General features: G+C 49.2%; 9 protein-coding genes and 1 non-coding gene across 10 annotated transcripts; 5 read left to right on the top strand and 5 right to left on the bottom strand.

The window, feature by feature from the left end:
* Positions 1–354: 354 nt before the first annotated feature.
* On the bottom strand, positions 355–1,894 carry BO83DRAFT_463384 (LEA domain protein). The gene is made up of 4 exons (XM_025537343.1): positions 1,490–1,894; positions 1,008–1,435; positions 781–905; positions 355–708 (listed from the first exon to the last, which is right to left on the bottom strand). Exons 1-4 carry the CDS (start codon positions 1,812–1,814, stop codon positions 366–368), a joined length of 1,221 nt encoding a protein of 406 aa, XP_025389253.1. The 5' UTR covers positions 1,815–1,894; the 3' UTR covers positions 355–365.
* A 757-nt stretch (positions 1,895–2,651) lies between these two features.
* BO83DRAFT_397882 (FMN-dependent alpha-hydroxy acid dehydrogenase) lies at positions 2,652–4,397 on the bottom strand (the record flags this gene model as incomplete). Its single annotated transcript, XM_025533213.1, has 7 exons — positions 2,652–2,660; positions 2,740–3,190; positions 3,248–3,318; positions 3,376–3,830; positions 3,900–4,081; positions 4,143–4,337; positions 4,387–4,397. 7 exons carry the CDS (start codon positions 4,395–4,397, stop codon positions 2,652–2,654), a joined length of 1,374 nt encoding a protein of 457 aa, XP_025389252.1.
* BO83DRAFT_463372 (alpha/beta hydrolase) lies at positions 4,390–6,083 on the top strand (the record flags this gene model as incomplete). Its single annotated transcript, XM_025537342.1, has 8 exons — positions 4,390–4,741; positions 4,798–4,998; positions 5,054–5,291; positions 5,346–5,497; positions 5,547–5,599; positions 5,671–5,718; positions 5,792–5,902; positions 5,963–6,083. The coding sequence occupies exons 1-8, from the start codon at positions 4,679–4,681 to the stop codon at positions 6,081–6,083; spliced, it is 987 nt and encodes a 328-aa protein (XP_025389251.1). The 5' UTR covers positions 4,390–4,678.
* Positions 6,084–6,722: 639 nt separating this feature from the next.
* BO83DRAFT_397880 (isopenicillin N synthase family dioxygenase) lies at positions 6,723–7,946 on the bottom strand (the record flags this gene model as incomplete). The annotated part of the gene is made up of 6 exons (XM_025533212.1): positions 6,723–6,804; positions 6,860–7,001; positions 7,068–7,379; positions 7,435–7,588; positions 7,644–7,849; positions 7,910–7,946. The coding sequence occupies 6 exons, from the start codon at positions 7,944–7,946 to the stop codon at positions 6,723–6,725; spliced, it is 933 nt and encodes a 310-aa protein (XP_025389250.1).
* Positions 7,947–8,363: 417 nt separating this feature from the next.
* On the top strand, positions 8,364–10,348 carry BO83DRAFT_426000 (MFS general substrate transporter; the record flags this gene model as incomplete). Its single annotated transcript, XM_025535244.1, has 8 exons — positions 8,364–8,417; positions 8,474–8,677; positions 8,733–8,827; positions 8,896–9,497; positions 9,562–9,801; positions 9,872–10,029; positions 10,086–10,206; positions 10,263–10,348. The coding sequence occupies 8 exons, from the start codon at positions 8,364–8,366 to the stop codon at positions 10,346–10,348; spliced, it is 1,560 nt and encodes a 519-aa protein (XP_025389249.1).
* Positions 10,349–11,176: 828 nt separating this feature from the next.
* BO83DRAFT_310173 (FAD/NAD(P)-binding domain-containing protein) lies at positions 11,177–13,016 on the bottom strand (the record flags this gene model as incomplete). The annotated part of the gene is made up of 3 exons (XM_025527424.1): positions 11,177–11,972; positions 12,023–12,837; positions 12,897–13,016. 3 exons carry the CDS (start codon positions 13,014–13,016, stop codon positions 11,177–11,179), a joined length of 1,731 nt encoding a protein of 576 aa, XP_025389248.1.
* A 693-nt stretch (positions 13,017–13,709) lies between these two features.
* On the top strand, positions 13,710–16,503 carry BO83DRAFT_397877 (uncharacterized protein; the record flags this gene model as incomplete). Its single annotated transcript, XM_025533211.1, has 5 exons — positions 13,710–13,896; positions 13,946–14,577; positions 14,684–15,214; positions 15,268–15,380; positions 15,468–16,503. The coding sequence occupies 5 exons, from the start codon at positions 13,710–13,712 to the stop codon at positions 16,501–16,503; spliced, it is 2,499 nt and encodes an 832-aa protein (XP_025389247.1).
* Positions 16,504–18,469: 1,966 nt separating this feature from the next.
* Positions 18,470–19,292, top strand: BO83DRAFT_397876 (uncharacterized protein; the record flags this gene model as incomplete). Its single annotated transcript, XM_025533210.1, has 4 exons — positions 18,470–18,652; positions 18,681–18,821; positions 18,855–19,051; positions 19,199–19,292. 4 exons carry the CDS (start codon positions 18,470–18,472, stop codon positions 19,290–19,292), a joined length of 615 nt encoding a protein of 204 aa, XP_025389246.1.
* A 270-nt stretch (positions 19,293–19,562) lies between these two features.
* On the top strand, positions 19,563–19,634 carry BO83DRAFT_t131. Its single transcript has one exon. It is a non-coding gene; the product is annotated as a tRNA-Arg (tRNA).
* Positions 19,635–19,971: 337 nt separating this feature from the next.
* BO83DRAFT_436510 (uncharacterized protein) lies at positions 19,972–22,064 on the bottom strand (the record flags this gene model as incomplete). Its single annotated transcript, XM_025535963.1, has 2 exons — positions 19,972–20,161; positions 20,216–22,064. The coding sequence occupies one exon, from the start codon at positions 22,062–22,064 to the stop codon at positions 20,217–20,219; it is 1,848 nt and encodes a 615-aa protein (XP_025389245.1). The 3' UTR covers positions 19,972–20,161; position 20,216.
* Positions 22,065–23,880: the final 1,816 nt, after the last annotated feature.

The raw sequence follows: 23,880 nt of genomic DNA, 5'->3' as shown, positions 1-23,880 counted from the left end.
ATAGCGAAAATTCGAAGGCGAAAATGACGTCCCCGAGTCTTATTTGTGCTTTATGTATGCTCTTTTGCTTGTATGCGGTGCTTCAGCCCTCATAGTGGAGGAATTAAAGATCTCGTGACCTGATTACGAGGACAATCGGCAGGTATGGTGTGCCCTATGAGAAGGACACCCACTACATCAATTACTCTATTCTTTTCCGGTTCATTTCTCTGGGAGGGAAAAAAAATATTAAAAAAAAAGAGTTGTCAATGAAGGTACCGGGTGGTGAAAGATACGACCCATACCATCCCTTAGCCGGGCGGCCGGGTATTTCCCGCCCGTTGTCCGCCCCTTTCCCGTTCCCTTTTGCGGTCAGAACACTTCCGTCAAGCAAGTTTGGGGGACAGCGTCGGTTGAACCGAGTCCACTTCCCGAATTGAGTGCCCAAACATTCTATTTGATTCCACAGAATGCCTATCTCTCATCTTCTTGGCTGTGTCTCGCCCAGCTCCTGGTACTCGATACTCAAGCTTCGTCTTGGTGCCCATATGCACACCCGTAGGCGCGGGGTGTGTCCAAGGAAGATATTCTGGCATAAGTCCTAACTGAATCAGAGCAGTGAGTTGATCCCACGCGATGTGCTCGTGGTACAGCCGGTCACCCCTTATGTTGACAACTGCGGTAAATGGTATTTCTAATTTGCGACCGGTGGGTGGGATACCAGGAAGCCTGCAACAGATTAGTTCGGGTAGAGCAAGCAGTTGGGTCGCGAAATAATGATAAGATGGAATAAGTCCTTACAGCCAGTCAATCTGGGTGTTGTGCGTGAACTTGTATATAAATTCATCAATGACACGATCAATACCCACCGTCCGACTGATGAGCTCAAGTTCCGCGTCTTCGGGGTTATTGAAAACAAAGTGGTTCTGGTAGAAGTATGAAAGGCGATTCCTTCCAATTCCTCCCGTTAACTGCAAGTCGTTCAGCTCAGTTTAATGTTAATAAGTATTCGGCACTTTAGATCTTACTGTGGGAATATGATTCACATACGGCTCTTGCACCATGGTTGCCATCGTATGAGGTACAGAGCGCGTCTCAAACTCATGATACGTATGTTCTTCCCAGATAGCCTCCAAATCGAAATATGGAGCTCCCATTAGAGGTTTCAGGAAGCTTAGGTTCCGTGTGTGTGATACAGACTCGGCGGTGTAGTCGAACGCCGGCTGGAAAGGGATGGCAAACTGATATGTACTGACAGCTGCGTATCCATACGCCTGGCAATTCTCGGTGTTGGATACCAATTTTGCTGTCGCGGACGCTCCGGCCAAGTGCTGAAGCATTGGGAAGACTGGTTTGGGGATCGGCGAATCCACATTCCCATATACCACCACTCCGACAACCTCCTGGTGAGCGTGCGCTGATGCAGCGACCTTCAGCCATGCATCGGGGTCGTATGCTGGAACAGAGATGTTAGCTGCAGTGGTCAAGTACGTAAGAGTACTGTACTCACCGATAAGTCCAACTTTCCCCTTGGGCTGGCAGTTGTCGCAACTGGACAACGCTTCGAGGGCAGAGGATATGCCATCTTGTTCACCCTCCAAGGCACCTAAGCATACTGCCGCCACCGCGTAGCCTTCTTCAGCCCATTTGAGGAACGGTGAGGGGACTCCATCGTCTAGACGCACACCTCCGAGGTCTCTCCCTGAAGTCAGTATGATCATACCAGGACCAGTGCCGAGGCGTGACAGGGGGTGTAGCAAGTGGACGCCCGGTGCATGCACTTGTTGGTTTGGCACAGGGAGGCTGGGGGGAGAGTCAATTGCTTGGCCGGTCATGTTTGTGTATTTTCCAGGACAAATTGGTGCTATATTGAAGCTTCCGACTGTTGAAGCAGGTGGGAAGTCGAGAACGTCGCTGTCATGAGCCAAAATAAAGTGATCAAGCAATGCTATCAGAGGGCCACGATACCTGATATCATATACGGAAGATTCAGTCGCCAGTTTGCTTTCTATCAGCCCATAAAGCTGGTTTTCCGGGCATCGTATCGGTTGTTCATTCGGAACCGGAGTAGAAATTAATTGCAATGGTACGTTTTCCGTCGCTGTTCGGCTACGCGCCCGGATGTCCACGGACAGAATGCTTCCGCCTTGGAGTTCAAGAATGTCATTGTTATAGTGAAGAACGGAGTAGAAATTATCGGGACTAGTACGGATAGGAGCCGCACGAAGACAACAGCCGCATAATAGGATACGATTTCCCAAACCCGTACTTATCCTGAAATCAGGTCTTCCCACCTAATATACTGCTTCAGGTACAAAGATAGTGCTTTGATGTTGAACTGATTCTCTCCGCTCAAAGATAATTTCTAAGTCTGGGCGTCTGGGGTTCTGTGTTCACTATGCTTACGAATCGAATATGCTTCTAATACACCAGATGACAGGTTTCCTCTAACTGCAATCAATTTCTGCTATAGAATGAGGGATCTCATAGACTATGTTTCGAAATACTAGGCGAATAGACAGACTTTTGTCTGAAGAATGTCTAGCAAAGCTTTTGGGCCTTAAAGTGGTCCTCTCTAACTGAACTCTGCCCACCGATGAAAACGCGATGCCTGTAGCCTGATAAATGCACACTAGAGATTAGAGCGGCCACGGGGAAGCCTATCCTGATCGCTAAATGCGCTGATCTGCCAGTCAAAGTCTTTGTGTTAGTGAATGATGGCAGTTTGAACACAGAATACTCTTATTTGTCTCAACTTACATAAGAAGGATTCAGCGAGTCAACACTGACAACTCCCAGCAAAGCCATGGTCGTCTCAACTTCATTTTTCAGAATTCTGATTGCCTTGTCGACGCCTGGCTCGCCAAGTGCCAAGGCGTAAAGAAATGCTCGCCCCAGTCCGACGCCTTTTGCGCCTAAAGCAAGAGCTTTCACAATATCAGAACCGCGACTGATACCCCCATCGACAATAACTTCACAACGGCGAAGGACTTCGGGGCAGTGTGCATGGATGGCAAGAAGGGTATCCACAGCAGAGGGAGCCCCCTCGAGCTGTCGTCCTCCGTGATTCGACAGCCACGGGTGTACTCCGTACTTCATGCATAGTGCAGCATCTTCCCAGGATTGAATGCCCTTTATCGCAATTGGCAGATCCGTTATCTTTCGTAACCACGAAACTGCGGACATCCAGTCAAAGTCGGGGAAGAGGTGGCTATATCTCGTCAGGTCATTTTCTCATCAATCATATCCGGACTTGGTGGGAACGCACGACCGCGAAACTGTAGGACCACTGGCAAACGCATTGTCTTCACACTCGTGATTCTCAGAAAGCTCCTGTTCCTGTGGAAAAAGATTGTTAATCCTTGAAATAGAACCGCGAGAGAATAATATGCATACCCTGATGATTAAACGCACATCACGTTCTCGCTTGCCAACTCGATTGGCATCAACAGTTAAAGCAAACCCCCGGTAACCCAACGAAATAGCTTGTTTTATTTCCTTCTCCGTCACGGAAAGGTCCTCCAGAGCATATACCTGCCAGTACAATGTCTGCGTGTCCGCACGCGCATCTGCCAACTGTTCCTGCGAACAACCGGTGTTGTTCGGTACCCAGTGAAGAATGCCATGTTTCCCAGCAGCTTTGGTCAAAGCCAGGTCTCCACTCGGATGCGCAAGCTTACCACCTCCTGCAGGGCAGATGAAGAATGGCGCTGAGTATTTCGTTCCAAGAATGGATGTCGTTAAGTCGATGGCCCGGATGGGTCTTAAAACTCGTGGACAAAAGCGGATACGTTTCCAGCTATTCTGGTTCCATTGAACAGTTTCTTCATCTTCAGCGCCAGATTTGAAAACTGCACGTCGCTCCAAATGCATTGATTAGCCACGGAGACAGCATTTTGTCTTCCTCTGGTGGTACTCACAGGCAAACGAGCGCGCAGGTAATATTTGGGAGGCAGAAAGTTCAAAGTCGTGAATGTTGACAACGGATCTCAAGAGTGAAGGGATGCTCTTCTGAAGACTACTTTCCGAGGAAGACATCTTCATTTGTGCCGAGGCGGGTGTGGTATTCATATCAGAATCTGCAACGGGGCCGAGATGGGCTCTATTCACATCTCAGTACAGTCGCGCAGTAAATGAATGTCGAATCAGAGTATTCCTCATACTCTTGCGATAGATGGTTCTCAATCACGTTATTTGGGTGGATGGGCTCGAATGCTTCTGTTGCATCCCGCCCAGCATACTTCAGGATGATGCTTGACCCGCCAGGATGGGAGTCCAAGTACGAGCTCAGGTCGTAAACATTTCCTTTTATGATAACCAAACATCGGTCTTTTGACCTGTGCTGGCTAACTTCAGCTCTAGAGGGTATTAGCAGCTGTTCACGGAATCCAAAAGCTTCTGACTCACCTGGTCAACATGTTCGTATATCTAGGTGACCAACTTTTTTGTCGCTACGAAGTTGAGAGCTGAAATTAATTAGCTCTGAAAAATGATGGTCTTATTGGATTGATTGAATGTCCGTGCATTGATCACGGTTACTCCAGTCCGGAAAAGGGTCATACTTTATCTCGGCTAAGGGCCGGCAGCAGTATGTGGGGCACGGATATTGCCCCTGCAGCATACACCTTCTGCCTTACTATTTCAGAGATATTAGTTCTGCCTTGATGAGAACCACGTCCCAGGTTCAAAGACAGAAATCATGGAGAAAGTTTTCGCCAAGATAGCACAAGATACCACCAAGTTCGATCTTGGAGATGAAGAAGTACGATTTCATGCCTGATATAACGATAACCTCAACTTCAAGCTGACGAGGTACAGGGCTGGAGAAAGCTGTATGAACCTTTATATCCCAAAGCACCGGACAATGTCGGAATAGTGAAGGACGAGCAGTACGGACCGGCCGAGCGTAACCGATTGGATGTTTATTTTCCTGCCGAGGAAAAGCCGGGAGGACATCCTGTTGTACTCTTCGTTCACGGAGGGGGCTTTTTCTCTGGAGACAAAGGATGGAGTGAAAAGGTACTTGCATGCTACAATTGAAACACCCATCCAAATGCTTACTCACCGACACAAGTGCTGGGCGAATGTGGGATTCTACTTTGCGCAGCGTGGATTCGTCACGGTTCTCGCAAACCATCGACTCGTCCCGCACGTTGTCTACCCTGGAGGGGCCGATGATATGCAGCTTGCTCGGGAATGGATCTTTGAAAATATTGCAAAGCAAAAGTACGGCAGAGGATCACCGGACAAGGTCATCCTTTTGGGTCACTCGTCCGGTGGGGCACATATCGCCATGAACCTCTACGCCGCAGGTGATGAATTCCTTGACAACACTCACCATCATTCATTACTGACTGGAGAAATAGGGGATCCAAAGCGAGTATCGAAAGACCCACTTTTCCCCCCTGTCGCGGGTGTTATCTACCTAAGTGTACCATTCTGGTTTGATCGGAGAAAGCCTGTGCGACAGAGGGTCATTAGCCACTATTATGGATCGGATGCTGAGGAGGTCTGGGGTGTAAGTCGAATGAACTCGGTATTTTATCAGATTCTAAAATGCACTACAGCCTGTTTCTGCCCTAGGACTCTTCAGAAATCTCCCAGACGACTCTCCATTGTTGTAAGCATATTCTACCTTTCCTCTTACTAAATATATTACACCCAAATACTCTGCGCTGACAATGTGAGTAGGGATTCTGAGCATTTGCCGGTCTACATCGGAAGTGTCAAGTGGGAGGTGTAAGTCACGGAGATGTTAAATGAAGAGCCCATCAGTATGCAAAGCTGACCTGACAATAATTGAAACTGCTAGAAAAGAAACAGCTGATGCCACTGTGGCTTTTTTCAATGCCTATCGTGAACGGAGTAAACCTCCAGGATCGCTACCAGTGTTCCATGTACAGGACAGACATAATCATGTCAGGTCAGTTATGATTTTTTTCTGACCCCAGTCTTCCATTGTCGGTTCTAATGCCTTTAACAGCAACGTCCTATCCATTGGAACTGAAGATTCTGCACAGGCGGAAAGACTATTGGACTTCATGCAAACTTGTGTGGCAAAAGTCAACCAAAGAATTCAGCGTACGCTTTCTGTGAATAGCTAGCCTAACAAATAAGGGTGAAGTTTGTTAACAATCTTTGACAGATGAAAATGGGACCATGAATAAGGAAAGCCTACGCTCTGGACGCCTTTGAGTACTCAACAACATGAAGTAAAAAGGAAGGACATTGGTCAGAAGTCGAATTTCATAATTCAAATGTTGAGAAAAAGAGAAGTAAATAAGATATATACATTAGTAAATAAATGAAATTAGCTTATTATTAATAAAAGTACTTATGAATAGTAAGACTGAACAAGGAAGCAGAAAAGATAAAGATGGAATAGAATAAGCAGGAATAGACGTTTTGTGAACTTGCGACAATCTATATGCTAGACTGCCCATAGGCCCCTCAAAACAATGACAAGGTAGACGAAGAATTTCGGAATAATTTGATATCAAGCCATCCTTGAAGGCATGCACTGAGTATCTCTCGGACCAGGCCATCATCGTCCAAAGCAACTATAAGGATATTCCTTTATTTTCCTAGGAGTCCATTCCATGCGCTGGGCTTACAATCTGATGTATAACGTTTCATTTGATCATTCTGATATACGTGGGGAAGTGTAGAGTGGGCAAGAGGAGCCTCGTCTGCTATTAGAAAAACATCGTAATGCAGTAACTGCCACGGATGCCATACAATTATCAGTTTGCAGTTACACTCTGCTGGTAAGCAAAGTTTCGCTCGACTGACTCCTTGAACCACTCCCCTACACTCTTCGGGGGGCTGAGAAACGTCCAGGATTAGCGAGCTACCCCAACATAAGGATGTCTGAACTTACTATTTCTTTTGCGGGCCTTGCATAATATAATCACGCCTTCCCTGATTAAAATATGCAATTGAGTAACGTGACGGCGATTCTCCTACATCCATCGCTCGCACTCGGTGGAAGGTTGATTTCAGGCGGTCGTCCGACCACGCCACTGTAGAGGCATTTTATGTTAGAACGCGTACCCCGCCAATGATCCAACGCAATACGCTTGACTCACTCAGCATGTCACCGATGTTAACAACAATCTGTCCGGTTTTGGCAGGAAGAGGACTGAAAACGTCACCCATTGCGAAACTCGTATGCGATTCACGGCCTGGACAGATCTCCAAACCGTCTTCACCATCTCGCTGGAATAGTAGGGTAAGACACCCGATGTCGGTATGACTTCCAGCCCGCCAGGTACCAGCAGCATCTACGGTGGGTGGATAATGGATCAGCCGTAGCTGCGTGAGACAGTCAGGCTTGGTCACATCGTTTGCGACACAGAAGTAATCGGATGGAAATCCCAGTGCAGTCGCAAAGCAGGTAACTACCCGAACTGATTAGACTTGGCTAACATGTTGCACTGTTGAAGCGGCACGTACATAAGTGTTCCGAGATTATCGCACATTTCGCCATGAAGTGAGTAGTAGTATCCCGAAATCCTGGGACATCCTCATCGCTTGGCCAGTGAGACCCATGTTGGAGCCAGAGAGATTCCTTCTGGTCATACAAGCCAGTGCTGGGGCGCCGCTGGGCCTTTGTGTAGTCAGTATATATCACTATCGCCCCTTTGCAGGAACGCGTCGCTTGCCTTGTATTCCCACCCATTATTAGTAACGTTACTGTGAGGAGTCTTCCTCTTGACTTCCGATGGCAAGTCAAAAAAGGACTTTGATATGGCAAATTGCCGCTCGATTTCTTCAACGGAAAGTCCGTGGTCAACCAGTGTCAAGAATCCGGCTGTTTCGGCAGCATGCACCAGTTGTTGGGTAATCTCATCTTTTCTTCTCTCGAAGTCTATTCCAGAAAGTCTCCGGTGTTAGTATTCCTTAATCTCTGCAGCGTTCTCCCACTTACCGTCGAGAGAGATAACAGGTACCACGCGCTCGGCCATTCTGGTAAGGCTTTGTTGACAGACTGGGTTGTACTATGCTTCAGTGAGGGTATATATAATAATGCTTGCACTTGGCAGAGCGAGATCAATTACTCTGAAGGGGTTCTATGAGTTATAAAAAGTGTCTCTCTATTCTGTACATCTGCCTCCATTTGATAACCGAATGGTACATAGCCGTGATTGTCCACATCCGACGGATACTCCACGTACCCATCCGTCAAACATCGTATCGGCACTTCTCTGGGTATATCCGATGCTCTTATCACCATATCGGTGCAATATCCGCTGTTTCTTAGCTGCAGTTACAAACAACGGGTCGCACCTCTTGTTTGAATAGAAACTACGGAATTTATATCACAGTGTGCAGGAGCGTCCGTCGGACGTGGAACGATAATCTCCATGTACTCCTTCCGCAACATGTCGGACATCAAGAAAGCCGAAGTTAGCATGGGAGACGTCGAAGTTGGGGTTGTGAGTACCTTTGATGAACACTGAAACAACAAGTATTACGTTCCTGACTGCTTTAGGGATACAATCGTCCGATTGGTTTTGCAGACCTGGCTCACCACAAGATCAAGCTGGATGATGCTCGACGGTCAAACGCCCTCAAAATTCTTGCGGAGCAAAGAATTGAAATCGATGTTGCGTCGTCCGCAGCCAAGAAGGTACTTCGCAGGATTGACATGCGAATAATGCCACTGGTACTCGGCCTTTACACCCTCCAGCTACTCGTTAGTACAGATCTGCGACCGCCTCCCACGTCGTACCTAATGTTCCATACCGCAGGACAAGAATAGCTTGTCATACGCTGCATTGATGGGAATTAAAGAGGACACACGCCTCACTGGAAACCAGTACGACTGGTTGGGATCTATCGTATAGTGTGTAGAGCACCCGCTATCAGAAAGTCTCTTCCGTCACTGACCCATGATCTCATTTACGCATATAGCTTCGGTTATCTGTTTGGCGAAATTCCGGCAGCATTTCTTATGCAGCGCGTGCCAATGGCTAAGTACCTCGGTGTCATGAGCATGCTTTGGGGGACTGTGGTCACCTTGCACGCTGTTTGCCGCAATTTCGGTGGGTTGGCGGCGGTTCGCTTTCTCCTGGGATCCATTGAAGTATGCACAACGCCCGCTATCCTCTATGTCACTAGCTCCTGGTACACTCACAGTGAACAAGTAACCCGAGTTGCGATCTGGTATTCGACTTCCGGTTGGGCTCAGGTTTTTGGAGGTTTCTTTGCCTGGGCTATCAACCATGCCACTGGATTCAAATGGCAAGGTCTTTTCATATTTTATGGCGGCCTCACATTTGTTACGGGTGTCATAATTCTTTTCCTTCTTGCCGCATCGCCAGTTGACGCTAGCTGGCTATCCGACAATGAGAAGGCAATTGCCCTCGAAAGAGTCCGAGCTAACAAGACAGGCTCTGAGATGTGGGCATTCAACTGGGATCAGCTGAAGGAGGCCCTCTGCGATCCCCGGCTGTATCTGATTTTTCTACTGATGGTTTCAACTGGACTTCCCAATGGTGGCTTGACAGCATTTGGTATGTTCATTACCTCTAGAAGATGTTCCTGACTGACAGACAATTTCTTGTACCTCTTGTGCAGGGCCAACCATCATCTCGGGATTCGGCTTCGACGATAATACCACCACGCTTCTCAGTATGGCCCCAGGCGCATGCGCGGCTCTTGGCACGGTTCTGGTCACTGTCATTATAAAGTGTACCAATAGAACTATAGGTGGTATCTTTGTAATAGTTCTTGGTTGCGTTGGCGTCATCATGATGTTAACCATACCGGCAAATGCCAATGCAGCTCGTTATGGAGGCTACATCCTCACAATGCAATGTGCGTCTTGACAGATATCTACACCAGCTGAACCCTTATTTGATCACTTCATTAATCTTTCGATACTTAGATCCAAATGCCATATTGGTTGTCCTCGCTTTCATTACGTCTGGCGTCGGTGGGAGTACCAAAAAGCTCGCGTTTGGTGCGTCCTATCAGCTTGGATATGCGGTTGGCAACATTTGCGGCCCACAAACTTTTCGTGCAGACGAGGCACCCCACTATTATGTACGCTTTCGTTTCTCCCCCAACAATTGCGATTACCTAGTCTGATATAAGAGAAGACGGCGAAATTCACCATGTTGGCATTCTTAGTATGCACAGCCATCCTGTTGGCTTCCATGGGGATTCTACATTGGCATTGGAATCAGAAGCGCGACAAGCAAGACGCTCTAGATGCCCAAAGTTCGTACCTTTTCTTCCCCGTCGCCATTATTGAGCTCTTTTCTTACCAGTTACAGGGCAACTTGTTCGCGAACATGTCGTGAATGAGGAATTCGCAGATCTGACGGATTTCCAACTTCGCTCATTCAGGTACCCTTTGTGAAGGGGGATCTTGCGATATACATGCGGTCAACGCACCAGGGGTGCCTCGGCTACATAAGAGATGATATTATGACTAGGCTATGCAATGCAAACCCGAAATAATGACCAATTGACCTGACAGTTGAAGGTCTGCTGGACTATGCTATCTGATCCCGCCAAAAGAAAACCAGTTTTGCGGTTTCGTCTGCAGACATATAAGTCTCCGTAAGCTTCGATGGGTGTAAGAACGCGCTGGGATTCACGCCGTGATAACATTAATCTGAACAACCTATTTCCTGGATATAGTTTATGTGGATTCAAATAAACGCGGAAAAGGGATAAATAACACGCGAGGCGGGGGTAGATCTTAGGGGGATTCTAGAGCGTGGTGGGTGCATTATACAATTTTCCAGACACGGCGATATTGAGGGATCCTATTGACATCAAACACAGTCCTGAGGTCTGGTACTGAGTAGATCTCAGAGGTAATTTAGATAAGCATCTGTACAGCAGAGATTTGCACCCATGATTGGGTGCCTATGATCTCAAGAGTGGATAGAATGATACCTCTTTCTAGTCCGACGCAGCCTGTTGTCTGCGGGATGATCTTGGTTATTTATTTATTGAGAGAAAGTGATGAAATTTTGCTTTTCAGGAACACGACCTTGTCACTTGTCCCAAAAGTAATTGCGTAGAGAAAGAAGAACCAAAAGCAGTGGAACGCACAAGAAAGGCGAGAGAAATAGAAGTTTTGGGGATCAATATGCAAAAAAGCGATTGCCAAAGCCATTTATTCCTAGAAGAGAGAAAATGAAAGAAAATTAGATTCTAATGGATCGACAAGGCGATCTCAAGCTATCTTTGTTCTGATCATTTGGGCCTCCTTCCACTCCTGATTGATTCCCCGATAATCATGAATCGTATAACCCTCAAAAATCTCCTTTCTTAGCGTACACTTTCGTTTGTGATTAAGTCCCAGATCTGAGAGCAGCATATCTGCATATGGTACCGCATCGTAGACAAATTCCGGATACCATGCCGAGAACCCACAGGGATAACGATGCTTTCCGTACCGACTCAAGAGCGCTGTTTGACGATAGACGTCTTCTCTATCGATGGCAATTCTTCCATTCAGATAAGCAAATGTCCACAACGCCTGGCATTCCGCTATTATGACGTTGCTCGTGCTGTGGACCATCTTAATATATGCAATAGAATTATCACCTTTTGACGCAAGCGATGGTGGCGCAATGCCGCGGTATAGGCGGAAGGGGCTGACGTCTTGTTTGTAGGGAATCCCACGCGGAGGATTGCGGAGATATGGAAAGCGGCTTAGGATCTCCTGGTCTGCTTTGGTGTCAAGTATATTCCAGAGCTTCTCTTCTTCTGCGCTCAGGTTGCTGCTTGGGATGCCGAGACTCGCATCGAGGCCCTCGGGTCTATACTTTACCGATGGGGCGAGCTTCCACCCGGTGATGGCGACTAGGGCATCTGTTTGAACACCGGTACCGTCTGCGAAATTGACGATTCCGGGACCTGATAAGTGGTCAATATCCTTCCGTATGATCTTGACCTGGCCGGTGCGAAGATAATCGTGAATATCGGATGGGTAGTTGAGGATTCCGACCCGAGCAGACCAGAAGAGACTTTCCAGGCGTTAGTGATAATTATAGAAGATAATAGACTGATTCCATACCTTTCCAGGGGTTCAAGATGCTCTAAGCATTCTTCTTTGCGATATCCATTTAGGTCAATAATGTCTGTCCTGATTCCTTCCCAAAACTTGTGCACGATGTATCTGCCCAGGCGAGTTTGATGCAATGCCCTTCTGATCCAGCTGAATCCATCAAAGTCACCAAATATGCATGGACTAAACCATGTGAAAAATCTCGTGGTGACTAGAAACTCTAGTTTTGTTTTGGCCCCTGCGAACTTAGCCCATGGTGATGCCATCCAAACTGCGCCCCCTCCGGACTCGCGTATAACCCAATCCACCTTTTTGCCATTCGATGCCATCAGATGCACAACATCGTACCCTGTTTTCGAAGCACCCACAACGGTGACAGACTTAATATTAAGGTCCTGCGCAATACGCGCTCCCTCCTCACGCAGTTGGACATGGTTTATGATCGGTCTCTTGAATTCCCCAACCCCGCGGATATTGATTGGGTTAGCGGTCGACGACAATCCTGTGGACATAATAAGTTTTTGACATGAGTAGATCACGCTTTGCGCTGCATCCTTGGTTTTCGTAAATAAGCGCCAGCCTTGATCGAGCTTTTCAACTTCAAGAACTTGGATTTCGAAATGGATCCGTCGATGGATGTCGAAGTGGTCCGCGAAATCATTCAGATATTGGTGCAGAACATGTCCAGGGATATGACCGTTTTCAGTGATTCCATATTTGGCGCCCATGGGGAAGTCGGTGAATTCATATGTTCCCCCGAGGTTGTTCGTTTTCAGGCCTTCATAGCAATTTTCTTCGGACCAGACGCCTCCGATGGTCGGTCGCTATCCTGTAAATTAGACCCTATTCTTGGCGGGAAATAAGAACCATCTTAGTGACTTACCTTTTCCAGAAGCACGATTTCTGTTTGCGGTGACAGTTCAAGATAGGTTTTTGTGGCTGCGAGACCACCTATTCCTGTCCCAACCACGATTACCTCTGCAGCTCGGTATTCAATTGACATCTTGGAAATTTTATCTGGGAAAGGCGGCGAATAATTGTCTAAAGTGATGTTTACTCAAAGCTATACGTCAAGTGTTGTTATCTTCTTCTCCTTATATCTCTGCTTTCCCAATCTTCCTACACCGTGTCTGGAGGACGCAGGGCTATGATTCGGACTCTACACCAAGACCCTAGTTAGGTGGGGATAAGTTCACCAGCGTTATGGTATCTGAACCTTGCGTGGGGCAAGGGTGGGGAGTGCGAAGGGGAAAACTGCATAATTGTCCCCATTGACTAGGTGCATTATCCGGTAGTCCAGTCGGCTATAGAACAGCATCCGGATAATCCCCACTTTCGGCTCTTATCTTGCTTCTTCGGCACAGGGACAGATAACATCCTCTCCAAGGTATGAAGGATCATTTGAGTCCCTCAGACTCTGCCTATGTAATAATTTCTGTTAATGACAGAGATCGCATCTGATTGTTCCAAAACACATAGGCAGAACGACCAAGCCCCAATCTTGACCTTTGTATGGAGAAAAGACGTGCGCACGGGCCGATTTGCTTCCATCCAGAGAGCCAACTGTGAAGCATAACCTCAACCTCCACTATCTAACATCCATTTTTCTGCAATCGACGATTTTATCATAGTTCTCTTTTCTCTGATCGCAACCACACCGCAAAACCTCAAGCGAAGGGAGCATTAGTACGCAAGCATGACTCTGGGCAGGAAGAAACCACAAGCTACTTGCTCACGAGAGAAGCATTATCGCTGTTCCATGGCAGGGTGTAATAAGACCTTCACCCGGTTGTCTCACCTCCAACGACACTCGCTGAACCACTCAGAGACCCGCTGGGTCTGTGGTCGATGCCATGCCTCGTTCAAGAGATTAGACCTGCTGGGTATGCATTAACGGTCTAATTTAGCGACGTATCTTAATTATTCTTATAGAAAGACACAAAGCGCGCCATACGGTCAAGGATGGTCTGGCCGGTGGTGCAGGGCTAGGCATACTCCAGACCCGCCGAAAAACTATATCTGGTTCCCAAATGGCTAGGGTTCCACTCTCCCCTCGGCCTTCGGGCCTGGAGCAGGATACAGACAAGGTCGAGCCCTTCACGACACCGGCACAACCTGATTCCTCTTGTCAAATCGACGCCCAGATTCAAGATGGAGGCACGGGTGATAATGCAGTTGCGGGTCAACAGCTGTCCGGACGCCATTCCCTGAGTTCTCAGCCACAACTGCATGCAGCGCCCATTGCGAATACTGACTCTTTAAACATGGATGAACTAATTAATATGTATTACGACACTTCCTTTGATGCCGTGCACTTTGATGTAATGGGCTTGGCCCTCTCGCCTCTAGCCACCGGTCAGACTCTACCTCAGATTGAAGTAGAGGAACAGAATCACCACCAGGAGGTACAGAATCTTCACCCTACCCCTGACAGGCCGATTAGCCGGGAGTGTACAGAAGTCCTGTCTAGTGGTCCAGAAACGGCCATCCCAAGACATGATAGTCGGTCGGCATGCATTGTGCAGAACACCACTAATATCACCCCATTTCGACACGATCCGATGGTAAGAATATACCTACGTCTAGAAAGCATATTCTTCCGCCGCCCTAGGCTGACCATTATGGCGATGTGGGCATAACGTGCTGTGGATGCTGACCACTCGACAACAGTGTCTCGAGCCCCTTATACACGACGTGTTCCTCCAGAATGATGAGAATGGGGATGCCCAAGCTGTCACTCTCCCAGGTGGCAGGATCGCCCTTTCCGTTTCCAAACGAGACGAGATTCTCAGGCTTCTATCAGAAATACGTCCAGTGACACCAGAAGGCACCATCATCGATGGCAATACAGCGCTCTTGTCGATAGACAATATGCAAGACTATATCAGTCTATTCTTCCGCTTTTTCAATTCCTCCTATCCGATGGTCCATTTGGCGACTCTTGACATGGAAGGCGGAGACCCTGTCTTTCTACTCTCCATAATCATTTTAGGTCAGACATACAAGAACAAAGACACCCATCAACTGTCCGTGTATCTATACGATGCCCTGGTGCCGTATATCCTTAGCGGACTGATGAGCGTTCCGATGCCCGATCTATCGATGCTACAGGCTTTTCTTATTCTTGAATGCTATGGCATGTATCGAGCTGGCCCGTATCAGCGCGAAAACGCTATGTTGATTCATACCCTTCTGTTTGGTGTGAGTATGCACCCAGTTGTTGAAACCTCTCATTTGCTCATGTGTAAGCTTAGGCCATTCGGAGGGTATCCCGATACCATGTTCGCGGGGGAATACTGCTCCCTAGTCATCTAGTCCAACCCGACCTGGACTGGAAGGGCTTTGCCTACGCCGAGCAATATAAAAGGTATCTAATCTAAGCTACTTTTCTTCTAGTGCGCGACTTCTTCCTTTTTTTATTCTTCCCTTCTTTTCCTAAACCATCTTCTCCCAGACTAATTCTTTTCGTCTTCATGTGGGACACGCAAAACGTATCCTGCTACTCTGTGATGCCTAACATGTCCACACACAACATCCAAGTCCCGCTTCCATGTTCCCAGGAGTTGTGGGAAGCGCCCAGCGAGACAGCCTGGAAACATATCCGGAAATCTCACATTGAGCCAGCATACTTCAATAGCATGATCAAAGACCTCATTCAAGACGGAGATAAATTTCAAAGCTTGCCAATGGATAGTTTATCACTTACGCTGGTTCTTCATGGCATTATGTCCATGTGTAATGATATTGCGCATTTCGACAACAAGTCTATATGCCTAAGCGATATAGACCACGGCGGGGAGCAATGGAGACCATGGCGAAGGAGGATGGCCCATGCCCTGGAGACGTGGAAAGCACACTACGACGCCTACACCATGTGCCTATTTCAGAGCATGGGAGACAGGAGCAATTACAGGCAAGAGAGTGTTGCTACTCTGGCACTGTATCATACCGCACATATTGTAATCAACTGTGAAGTCCGCCACCTGCAAGCTGCTGCCGGGGCTAAGGCTATCTTTGGACATATAGTGATGCCAGAAGATCGCCTTATATCTGAGGAGTGGATTAGGAATTGGGTCAGCACAAATGGGACAGCCGCAGAGCAGGCAGCATGGCATGCGGCGCAGATGATGCGTGAAGGGATTCTCAATTTGAGAAATTGGGATGTAAACGGTGTATTCCACTACCCGTGGTGCTTGGTTATAGGGACGCTGACGTGCTGGGCGTTTCATTGCTTCGGTGGCGAGATATCAGATGCCCATGAGATATGTAGACATCCTGAGAGAGACATGCCTCAGACACAGTCTAGGGTGTTGATGAACCATATGGTCTCGCTAATGGGGTCCGTATCCCCAGCGAATATTCGCCGCACTTTGGGAAAGTGCTGTACGCATGGTCTTACTGTTGAAGTCGCCCGGTACTTGAGGAGTGTGCGTTGGACTGCGGCATATGAGGCCATGAAGCTACTGATGGCGCTATCAACCAGGTCCTGATTCAGTATCATGGCCTCGACACTTATTTCTTCTCTACTAATGATCGAAGCTATCTGGCCTAACTATTAGAAGGAATTGGCCGAATAAATGAATATCAGTTGCTTGTCAAGCGTGCTCCGGTCGATCCTTCCATACTCTTGTGTATGCATATGGACCCTTCAAAACAATCAGCCATCACGAAGAGTCGGATTCTAGACTTTGGTCTTCCCTTTCATGTCTAGGAAATAAAACAAGAGAAAAGGACAAAAAACATACAACAGAAGGGATTCGCTGGTGGTCACCCACCCAACTACTAACCTCCCGGCGTGTGGCTTAAGTACGGCTGAGCGGACGGGAAGCCCTGTTTTCCACACCCTATGGTCGTATGTATTCGGACTAAGCTTGGAAGGCTAGATAACAAGGCTTAACTAATCTAATAACTAAGTCCCTTATGGGAGCCGACTTCTGGGACTGACCAGATCTATCATTGTGCATTCCTAACATCTTCAAGCTCAAGCCAATGCAGAGACCATGACTATAACCTCACCTATTTGGCTCGCAGACTTGAAGATACATTGTATCACAAGGCATATAAGTAAAGCCTTTGGTTCAAGCAATTGTATAGCCTAGTGCTTAGTAGAGAAAGCGCAGGAAGTATCTGATACGCGTTGTTTCTGCCAAAAGAATTACGGTACAATTACTTCGCAGCAATACAGGGGCAAGAAAGCTGTTGGGTGGGCATACCACAGCAGAATTGCTTAGTCCATATCTGAGCCACTCAAGCAAGCATCCGCTAGATGACTACATCGAAACCCATCCATGGAATACATTCATCGGTAAATGCGACATCGAGTGCGAATATGATTGGAGGATCTGCGGCATACTGACCACTCAAAATACGCCGTCAGGGCGACGCAAGGGAACACAAATTTGGAGCGGAAACTTAAATCTATTCTGGGTATACTTTCCCAGCCTGCGCGAATAGATGGTAGATCCACTGACGTAGCTAAAACAGTTCATCTACCGTGTTTCTGGACTTTGCGGTGTCGTTGGGGTACAGGTTCTCCCTCCTGGAGATGTGGAGATAGGCAAGCTGATACAGATGTTCGAAAAACCATTGTAAGGTGCCTTACCAACGCAGATAATTCTTTCTGGCGAGTCGCCAAAAGAGGGGATAGTCGTCTACATCCAGAAAACATTGTCACTGCATTTGTCACCATTGGTAATAGGTAATTTAGAATTACTAATTTTCTTTTCGCTTACTGTAAAACATCAGCGCAATTAACCTGATGTTCAAACCGGGAATACTCGCTGGGTTCTGACAGGGGTTCTCGCGGAGGCTAAGTATCATGAATGGGTAGCTGCAACCGTAGGCCATAGTAGAGCTTACTCTCTGTCCCCGCACGCATCTACGAAGCCCCCACTGCGTCAAACAATTTCACGCAACAACAGTAAGCATACCATAGACACCTTCATACTTGAGGAAGATCACAGATATAAAGGGATACGAAATTCTATGCCATTAGCAGGGGCTGCAGTACACATCAACATGCGTCATGAGGAACTCAAGCACGAATTGACAACATGATCAGGCGTTTAGCATAGGGCAGGTTTCCCAGTCAGATCTAGCATCGTATGCAAACTCACTCGATCACATCATCGCAGTATCTTCGAGCCAATCAAGCAGTATGGCGCCCCGTTGTATCAAGCGGGTAATCACATCACAGCATCTATACTGCACCCTCTACTTAGAAGGATCGCAATTAATGGATACGTTTGTTGGGGCCTGATCGGTACTGCGACGCTCCTGAACTGGAGCCTCATGACAAATGCAGTCAATCCATCTTATCATGTCAAGATATATAAGCTGGCCAGGATAAATACTGGGTGTGTCACACCGTCCTCTTCCTGATTGATTTGCGTTCTCCTTCCCTTCATTTCCACACCTATCTCCCGGGATTCTAAAACCCTACAAGCCAGAGACAGTATGACAGAGTCCAACCTCACCTACCTCATCACCGGCGCCAGCCGAGGCATGGGACGGGGTTTATCAGCAGCCTTTTTAACACGACCAAATGTCACTCTCGTAGCCGCAGTCCGCGACCCCTGCAACCCCCAAAGCAAGTCCTTATCCAACCTACCCACTGGTCCCGGTCCTCGCCTCATTATCGTCAAAATTGACTCCAAAATTCCCAGAGGACCCCGCTGCTGCCATTTACATTTTGCAGCACGAGCACGGCATCAATTATCTGAACATTGTCATCGCGAACGCAGGCATGAGCGATGACTTCTCCCGAGTGGACAACGTGCCTATTGACGTCTTCCGCGATCACGTCGAGGTGAACGGCTTCGGACCTCTGTATCTCTTCTAGGCGGTTTATCCCCTGCTTCTCAGGAGTGCCCGTCCTACTTTTGTTAGCATTGGTAGCCCTCTAGGTAGTATCGGTGGGATGGAGCAACGTCCTTATCCGTGTACCGCCTACGGGCTGAGCAAGACCACTCTCCATTGGATAGTCCGGAAGGTTCATTTCGAGAATGAGGGTTTCATTACCTTCTTCGCTGATCCTGGGTGAGTGTCCCTGTTGTCTTGATTTTGACGGATAGCCGAAGACCGGACGGTCCGATGCGTGTGGTGAACAGATTCCCAGACACAGACATGGGGAATGCGAGCGCACGCAAGGCCAGGCTGGAGAAGGCTTTTCAGACAGTTGAAGAGTGCTGGTGGCATTGTCAAGCTTATTGATGGTGCCACGCGCGAGTCCATGGGAGCCCAGTCCCGGGTCTGGGATGGTACCGTGTTTCCGTGGTAAATGGCCCTCATGCTAGCAGCTATTAGATGGGTAGAGTTGCTCTTTACCAGGAATTATCATGTACTATTTATTGAAGTGGTCAGATTTTAGATCGGTAATTCTAGAAGTATAAGCATACTTATGGGCTTACCACGTGGGGTTGGACAGTAAGAGACCATCACGATACCCACTGAAAAATCCCCCCTATGAGTGGCCGATGGAGGCGACAGCGACTGCCAACGCTTTATTATGGTCTATATAACATTTACTTGTAGCATATCTTCAACAATTGGCCTGCTGGCCCAATGGTAAGGCGCTTGACTACGGATCAAGAGATTGCAGGTTCGAATCCTGCGTAGGTCATCCTTTTTTGTTCTTTATTTTGTGGCTCACTCAGCTACCCGTTATAGTGACTGAAGAGAGCCGTTTATCTTGTCGCTTTTCTTTGTACCCACTTTTTTCTCGGTCTCTTGCACAAGTAGTTTCTGTGAGACCCCATCATGTTCTTCAGTGAAGGCTGAATGAATCAAAAATATCTAGACTCAGTTGTGTCCAGGTAAGACGGTCATTACTACTCATAAAATGCTCAGTAATGCTACTGAAAACTACAATTTTAGGAAAAGGAGCAAGAATATCTATCAACAGGCTTGAATTCAGATTATGACTATGACAGACTGGCCTGGATCCTCTCAATATCAGTGTAAGTAGTACTCGTCACGAAAAGGACGATGCAAACAATTAGACAATATGATCATGAAACGAATGACAGCATTGAACCCATTCCCATCCCATAAGATATACCTAAACCATTTTGAAACAATCGATTCCCGGAAGCTCGAGGTAGTGTGGTGTCAGTTTAGAGCGATCGATCGATACCAACGCCGTAACTCCTATTGACTTGTTAGCAGCCAGGCCAAAACCTCAAGATGAAGTGTGATACATACCTTAAGCAGAGAAGTTCAAGGACGCAGAAGCCTTCGCATTAGCGCTAGCAGAGGCCTTAGCGCTACCACTAACGGAGGCCCCAGCACTAGCGTTGGCATCAGCACTTCCGCTACCGCTGGCAGAGGCATCGGCATCCGCGCTGGCAGAGGCATCCGCGCTAGCATCCGCATCTGCATCCGCATCTGCATCCGCATCAGCTCCGGCACCGGAATCGTCGCTGTCGTCGCCACCCGTGGATCCTCCAGCCGTGATGCTGCCGCTGGCGCCGCCGTAAGGACCGAAAGAGACGCTGGTGGAGGCACTGACCCAAGTGGTGGTGGCGCTGGGGACGTCCGCAGTCGTGGGGGAAACACCGACATCAGTATCATCATCACCGCTGCCAGAAGCTCCGGCACCGAGAGAAGCAGAGCCGGATCCGCTGCCGCTCACATCACCCGAGGCATCGCCGGAAGCACCGAGGCCAGCAGATCCGGATCCAGAGAGACCAGCGGAGCCAGATCCAGAAAGACCGGCACCAAGACCGGCACTAGCACTAGGGCTAGCACCGACACTGCCACTGGGGCTGGCACCAAGACCAGCGCCAGCACCGAGACCAGCAGATCCAGATCCAGAGAGACCGGCAGAGCCAGAGCCGGAAAGACCAGCACCGAGACCAGCACCAGCAGCGCCGGAAGCACCAGCGCCAGCAGAACCGGTAGCGCTACCACCAAGACCGGCAGAGCCACCGAGGCCAGCAGCACCCGAAGCACCGGCACCGAGAGATCCGGTAGCACTTCCTCCAAGACCGGCACCAGCACCAAGGCCAGCAGCACCCGAGGCACCGGCACCGAGGGAACCGGTGGCACTGCCTCCAAGACCAGCGCCAGCACCGAGGCCAGCGGCACCCGAAGCACCGGCACCGAGAGATCCGGTAGCACTTCCTCCAAGACCGGCACCAGCACCAAGGCCAGCAGCGCCGGAGGCACCAGCACCAGCAGCACCGGTAGCGCTACCACCGAGGCCAGCAGCACCCGAAGCACCGGCACCGAGGGAACCGGTAGCACTTCCTCCAAGACCGGCGCCCAGACCGGCGGAGCCACCAAGACCGGCGGAACCGCCGAGACCAGCAGCACCGGAAGCACCAGCGCCAGCGGAGCCAGTAGCACTTCCTCCAAGACCAGCACCAAGGCCGGCGCTGCCACCCAGGCCAGCAGAGCCACCGAGGCCAGCAGCGCCAGAAGCACCGGCACCAGCAGCACCAGTGGCACTTCCTCCCAGACCCGCGCCGAGACCAGCGCTGCCACCAAGACCGGCAGAGCCACCGAGGCCAGCAGATCCACCAATACCAGCGCCCAGGCCAGCAGAGCCCGAGGCACCAGCACCAGCAGCTCCAGTAGCACTGGCTCCAAGACCAGCACCAGCGCTGCCACTTCCACCCAGACCAAGACCGGCACCCAGATCAGCGCCCAGGTCAGCGCCCAGGTCAGCAGATCCACCCAGGCCAGCGGAGCCACCAAGACCGGCGGCTCCCGAAGCACCAGCACCCGCTGCACCGGTAGCACTGGCACCGGCACCACCGCCCAGAAGGGCACCCAGACCAGCGCTGCCGCTCAGACCGGCGCCGAGGTCAGCACCGAGACCAGCACCAGCACTTCCACTACCGCTGCCGCTACCACCAAGGCTGGCGCCCAAGTCGGCGCTGCCGCTGCCGCTGGCACTGCCACCGAGACCGAGACTGGCACCCAGGCCGGAGCTTCCCAGGAGGCTACCAGCGCCGCTGAGGAAGGGAAGGAGGCATGGGATGGGGATGGCGGAGACGGTGGCGGCGGTGACGAGGGTCGCAGCGGAGACTCTGTAGAAGCGAACCATTTTGACTGATTGAACTCGGTTTCTGTTATGGTCAGTACTGTTCCAAGAATGATTGTAGCCGAAGATCAGAAAGTGGCGGGAAGGTTACCTTCGAGAAACGGGAATCGAGAAGAACGAGAGTTGAACGGAATTATTGAAAATGTAAACACAGAGATCGATACGCCACAGGCGATCTGAAAATCAAACAAGAGCGAGAGGAAAAAGAGGAGAAAAGACTGGTGAGAGGGATGAGGATGGGATGAAAGAAAGTCAACCTGATCGGTGGTGGTGACAGAGGCTATATATCCCTTTTCGCGTAGAAAGGTTCCCGTCTTCTTCTCCCGCATCGCGGAGGAAAGCCATGGCTGTCTCCCCTTGAATAGGGGCCCGTGAAACCGCGGTGGTTTGATAGTGGCTGCTTGTGTCAGTGTAGAGTTTCTAAGAAAAGTGTCCATGGCCTGGTTCGGACCTGCCAAGCATCTTAGTGAACCGTAGAATGAACCATCATCTGGGTTTTCCGACGGGCACGGACTTGGTAGACTGTGGATACGGTCAGGGACGACGGGCTCTTCTGGGACTAAAACATCTGCATTGATCAAAATGGGCACAGAGCCGGCTCCCAACCGGGAATTTGAGCTCCGAATCGGGCAGGGGAGACCGGCTCAGAACTGGCCGGTGTCGCTGCGTCGAAACGCGCTAGAATGGTGACCCAGAGATCGAGATGAAAAGAGGTTTTCGATCTGGGATCGAGAGAGTCAATGCTTGAGCATTGTTGATGACCTGAATTAGGGCTCAATGGCGTGAGGTTGTCCATAGTTATTAGATACGTTCAAAGTGCAAGCCAGGGTGTATGTAAACGAGAGCACCAAACGAGCCGCAACTGATGCCTGAGCATCGGTAGTGAACTCCGGATAAACGTAAATTGCTTGACTGCAAGAATTGATGCAAGACGGGCTGGAGAGCAGTGGAGTGGTAGCACGATCGTGACCCCTGCGCTAGTGATCTGCAGCCCATGTTTGGAGTTTGCCCGAAGATGGGGGGATCGGCTGGTTCTTCCGGGCGTTGCGGATGATCCTCAGAACTGACCCCGTCTAGGCTTCCTATGTCTTTTCTGATCGGCAGGAACACCAACTCAACTCTCCAAGTTTATTCATTCACTTTCTTCACCTCGCATCTACAGCTTCGACCTTATTCATCTTCTGTGTATACTCGGTTGCGGTTATTTATTTGATATCCACAACTTCACACCCCTTTCTTCTATCTCCCCTGAGCTAAGAATAGCCCATCCAATGAGGACCCGCTGTTTCGAGCCAAACCCTATTTTGGCCTCGTCTCACCCTGAAACCCCACCGTTCGCTCGTCCTCGACTTCCCAACTTTGGGGAGCTCTCTACGCTCTCTCTCTAGTCTACAAAGGCTAAACCTCAATCGGAAATGGTGTCCGTTGCCAGGAACGGCCCATGCAGACCCCGAGCAGCGAACCCGCGACCACTGAAGCAGCCTAAAATTCCCGAGACCAATAATGATCTCCTAAAGAAGAGGGTCTAACGGAATAGTCCCTCCAGACTATCCACATGGAAGCTTAGCACGCAAGAAAGAAGCACTTTAGAGTTCACAATTCTCAAAGTCGCCGATGTAGTCGGAAGGTGGTGCCGACACTCGACTGGGGCTTTACCGTTTTTCCCTACGGCTGACCCTTGAACTTACTACTGGCTGATTTCTTTCCCTCGAAACAAACCAACCTTGCTCACCAACCACGATGACACTTCGCCGGGTCTGTGTGTTTCATATCCCAGTTACAACACTGGGAAGACGGGGAAAACGCGGGAAATTTTATC

This window comes from Aspergillus eucalypticola (assembly GCF_003184535.1).
Source record: "Aspergillus eucalypticola CBS 122712 chromosome Unknown BO83scaffold_9, whole genome shotgun sequence".
Taxonomy (NCBI): Eukaryota; Fungi; Ascomycota; class Eurotiomycetes; order Eurotiales; family Aspergillaceae; genus Aspergillus; species Aspergillus eucalypticola.
Note: the sequence above shows the minus strand (reverse complement) of the source record. Positions and strands in the feature narration are given on the sequence as shown.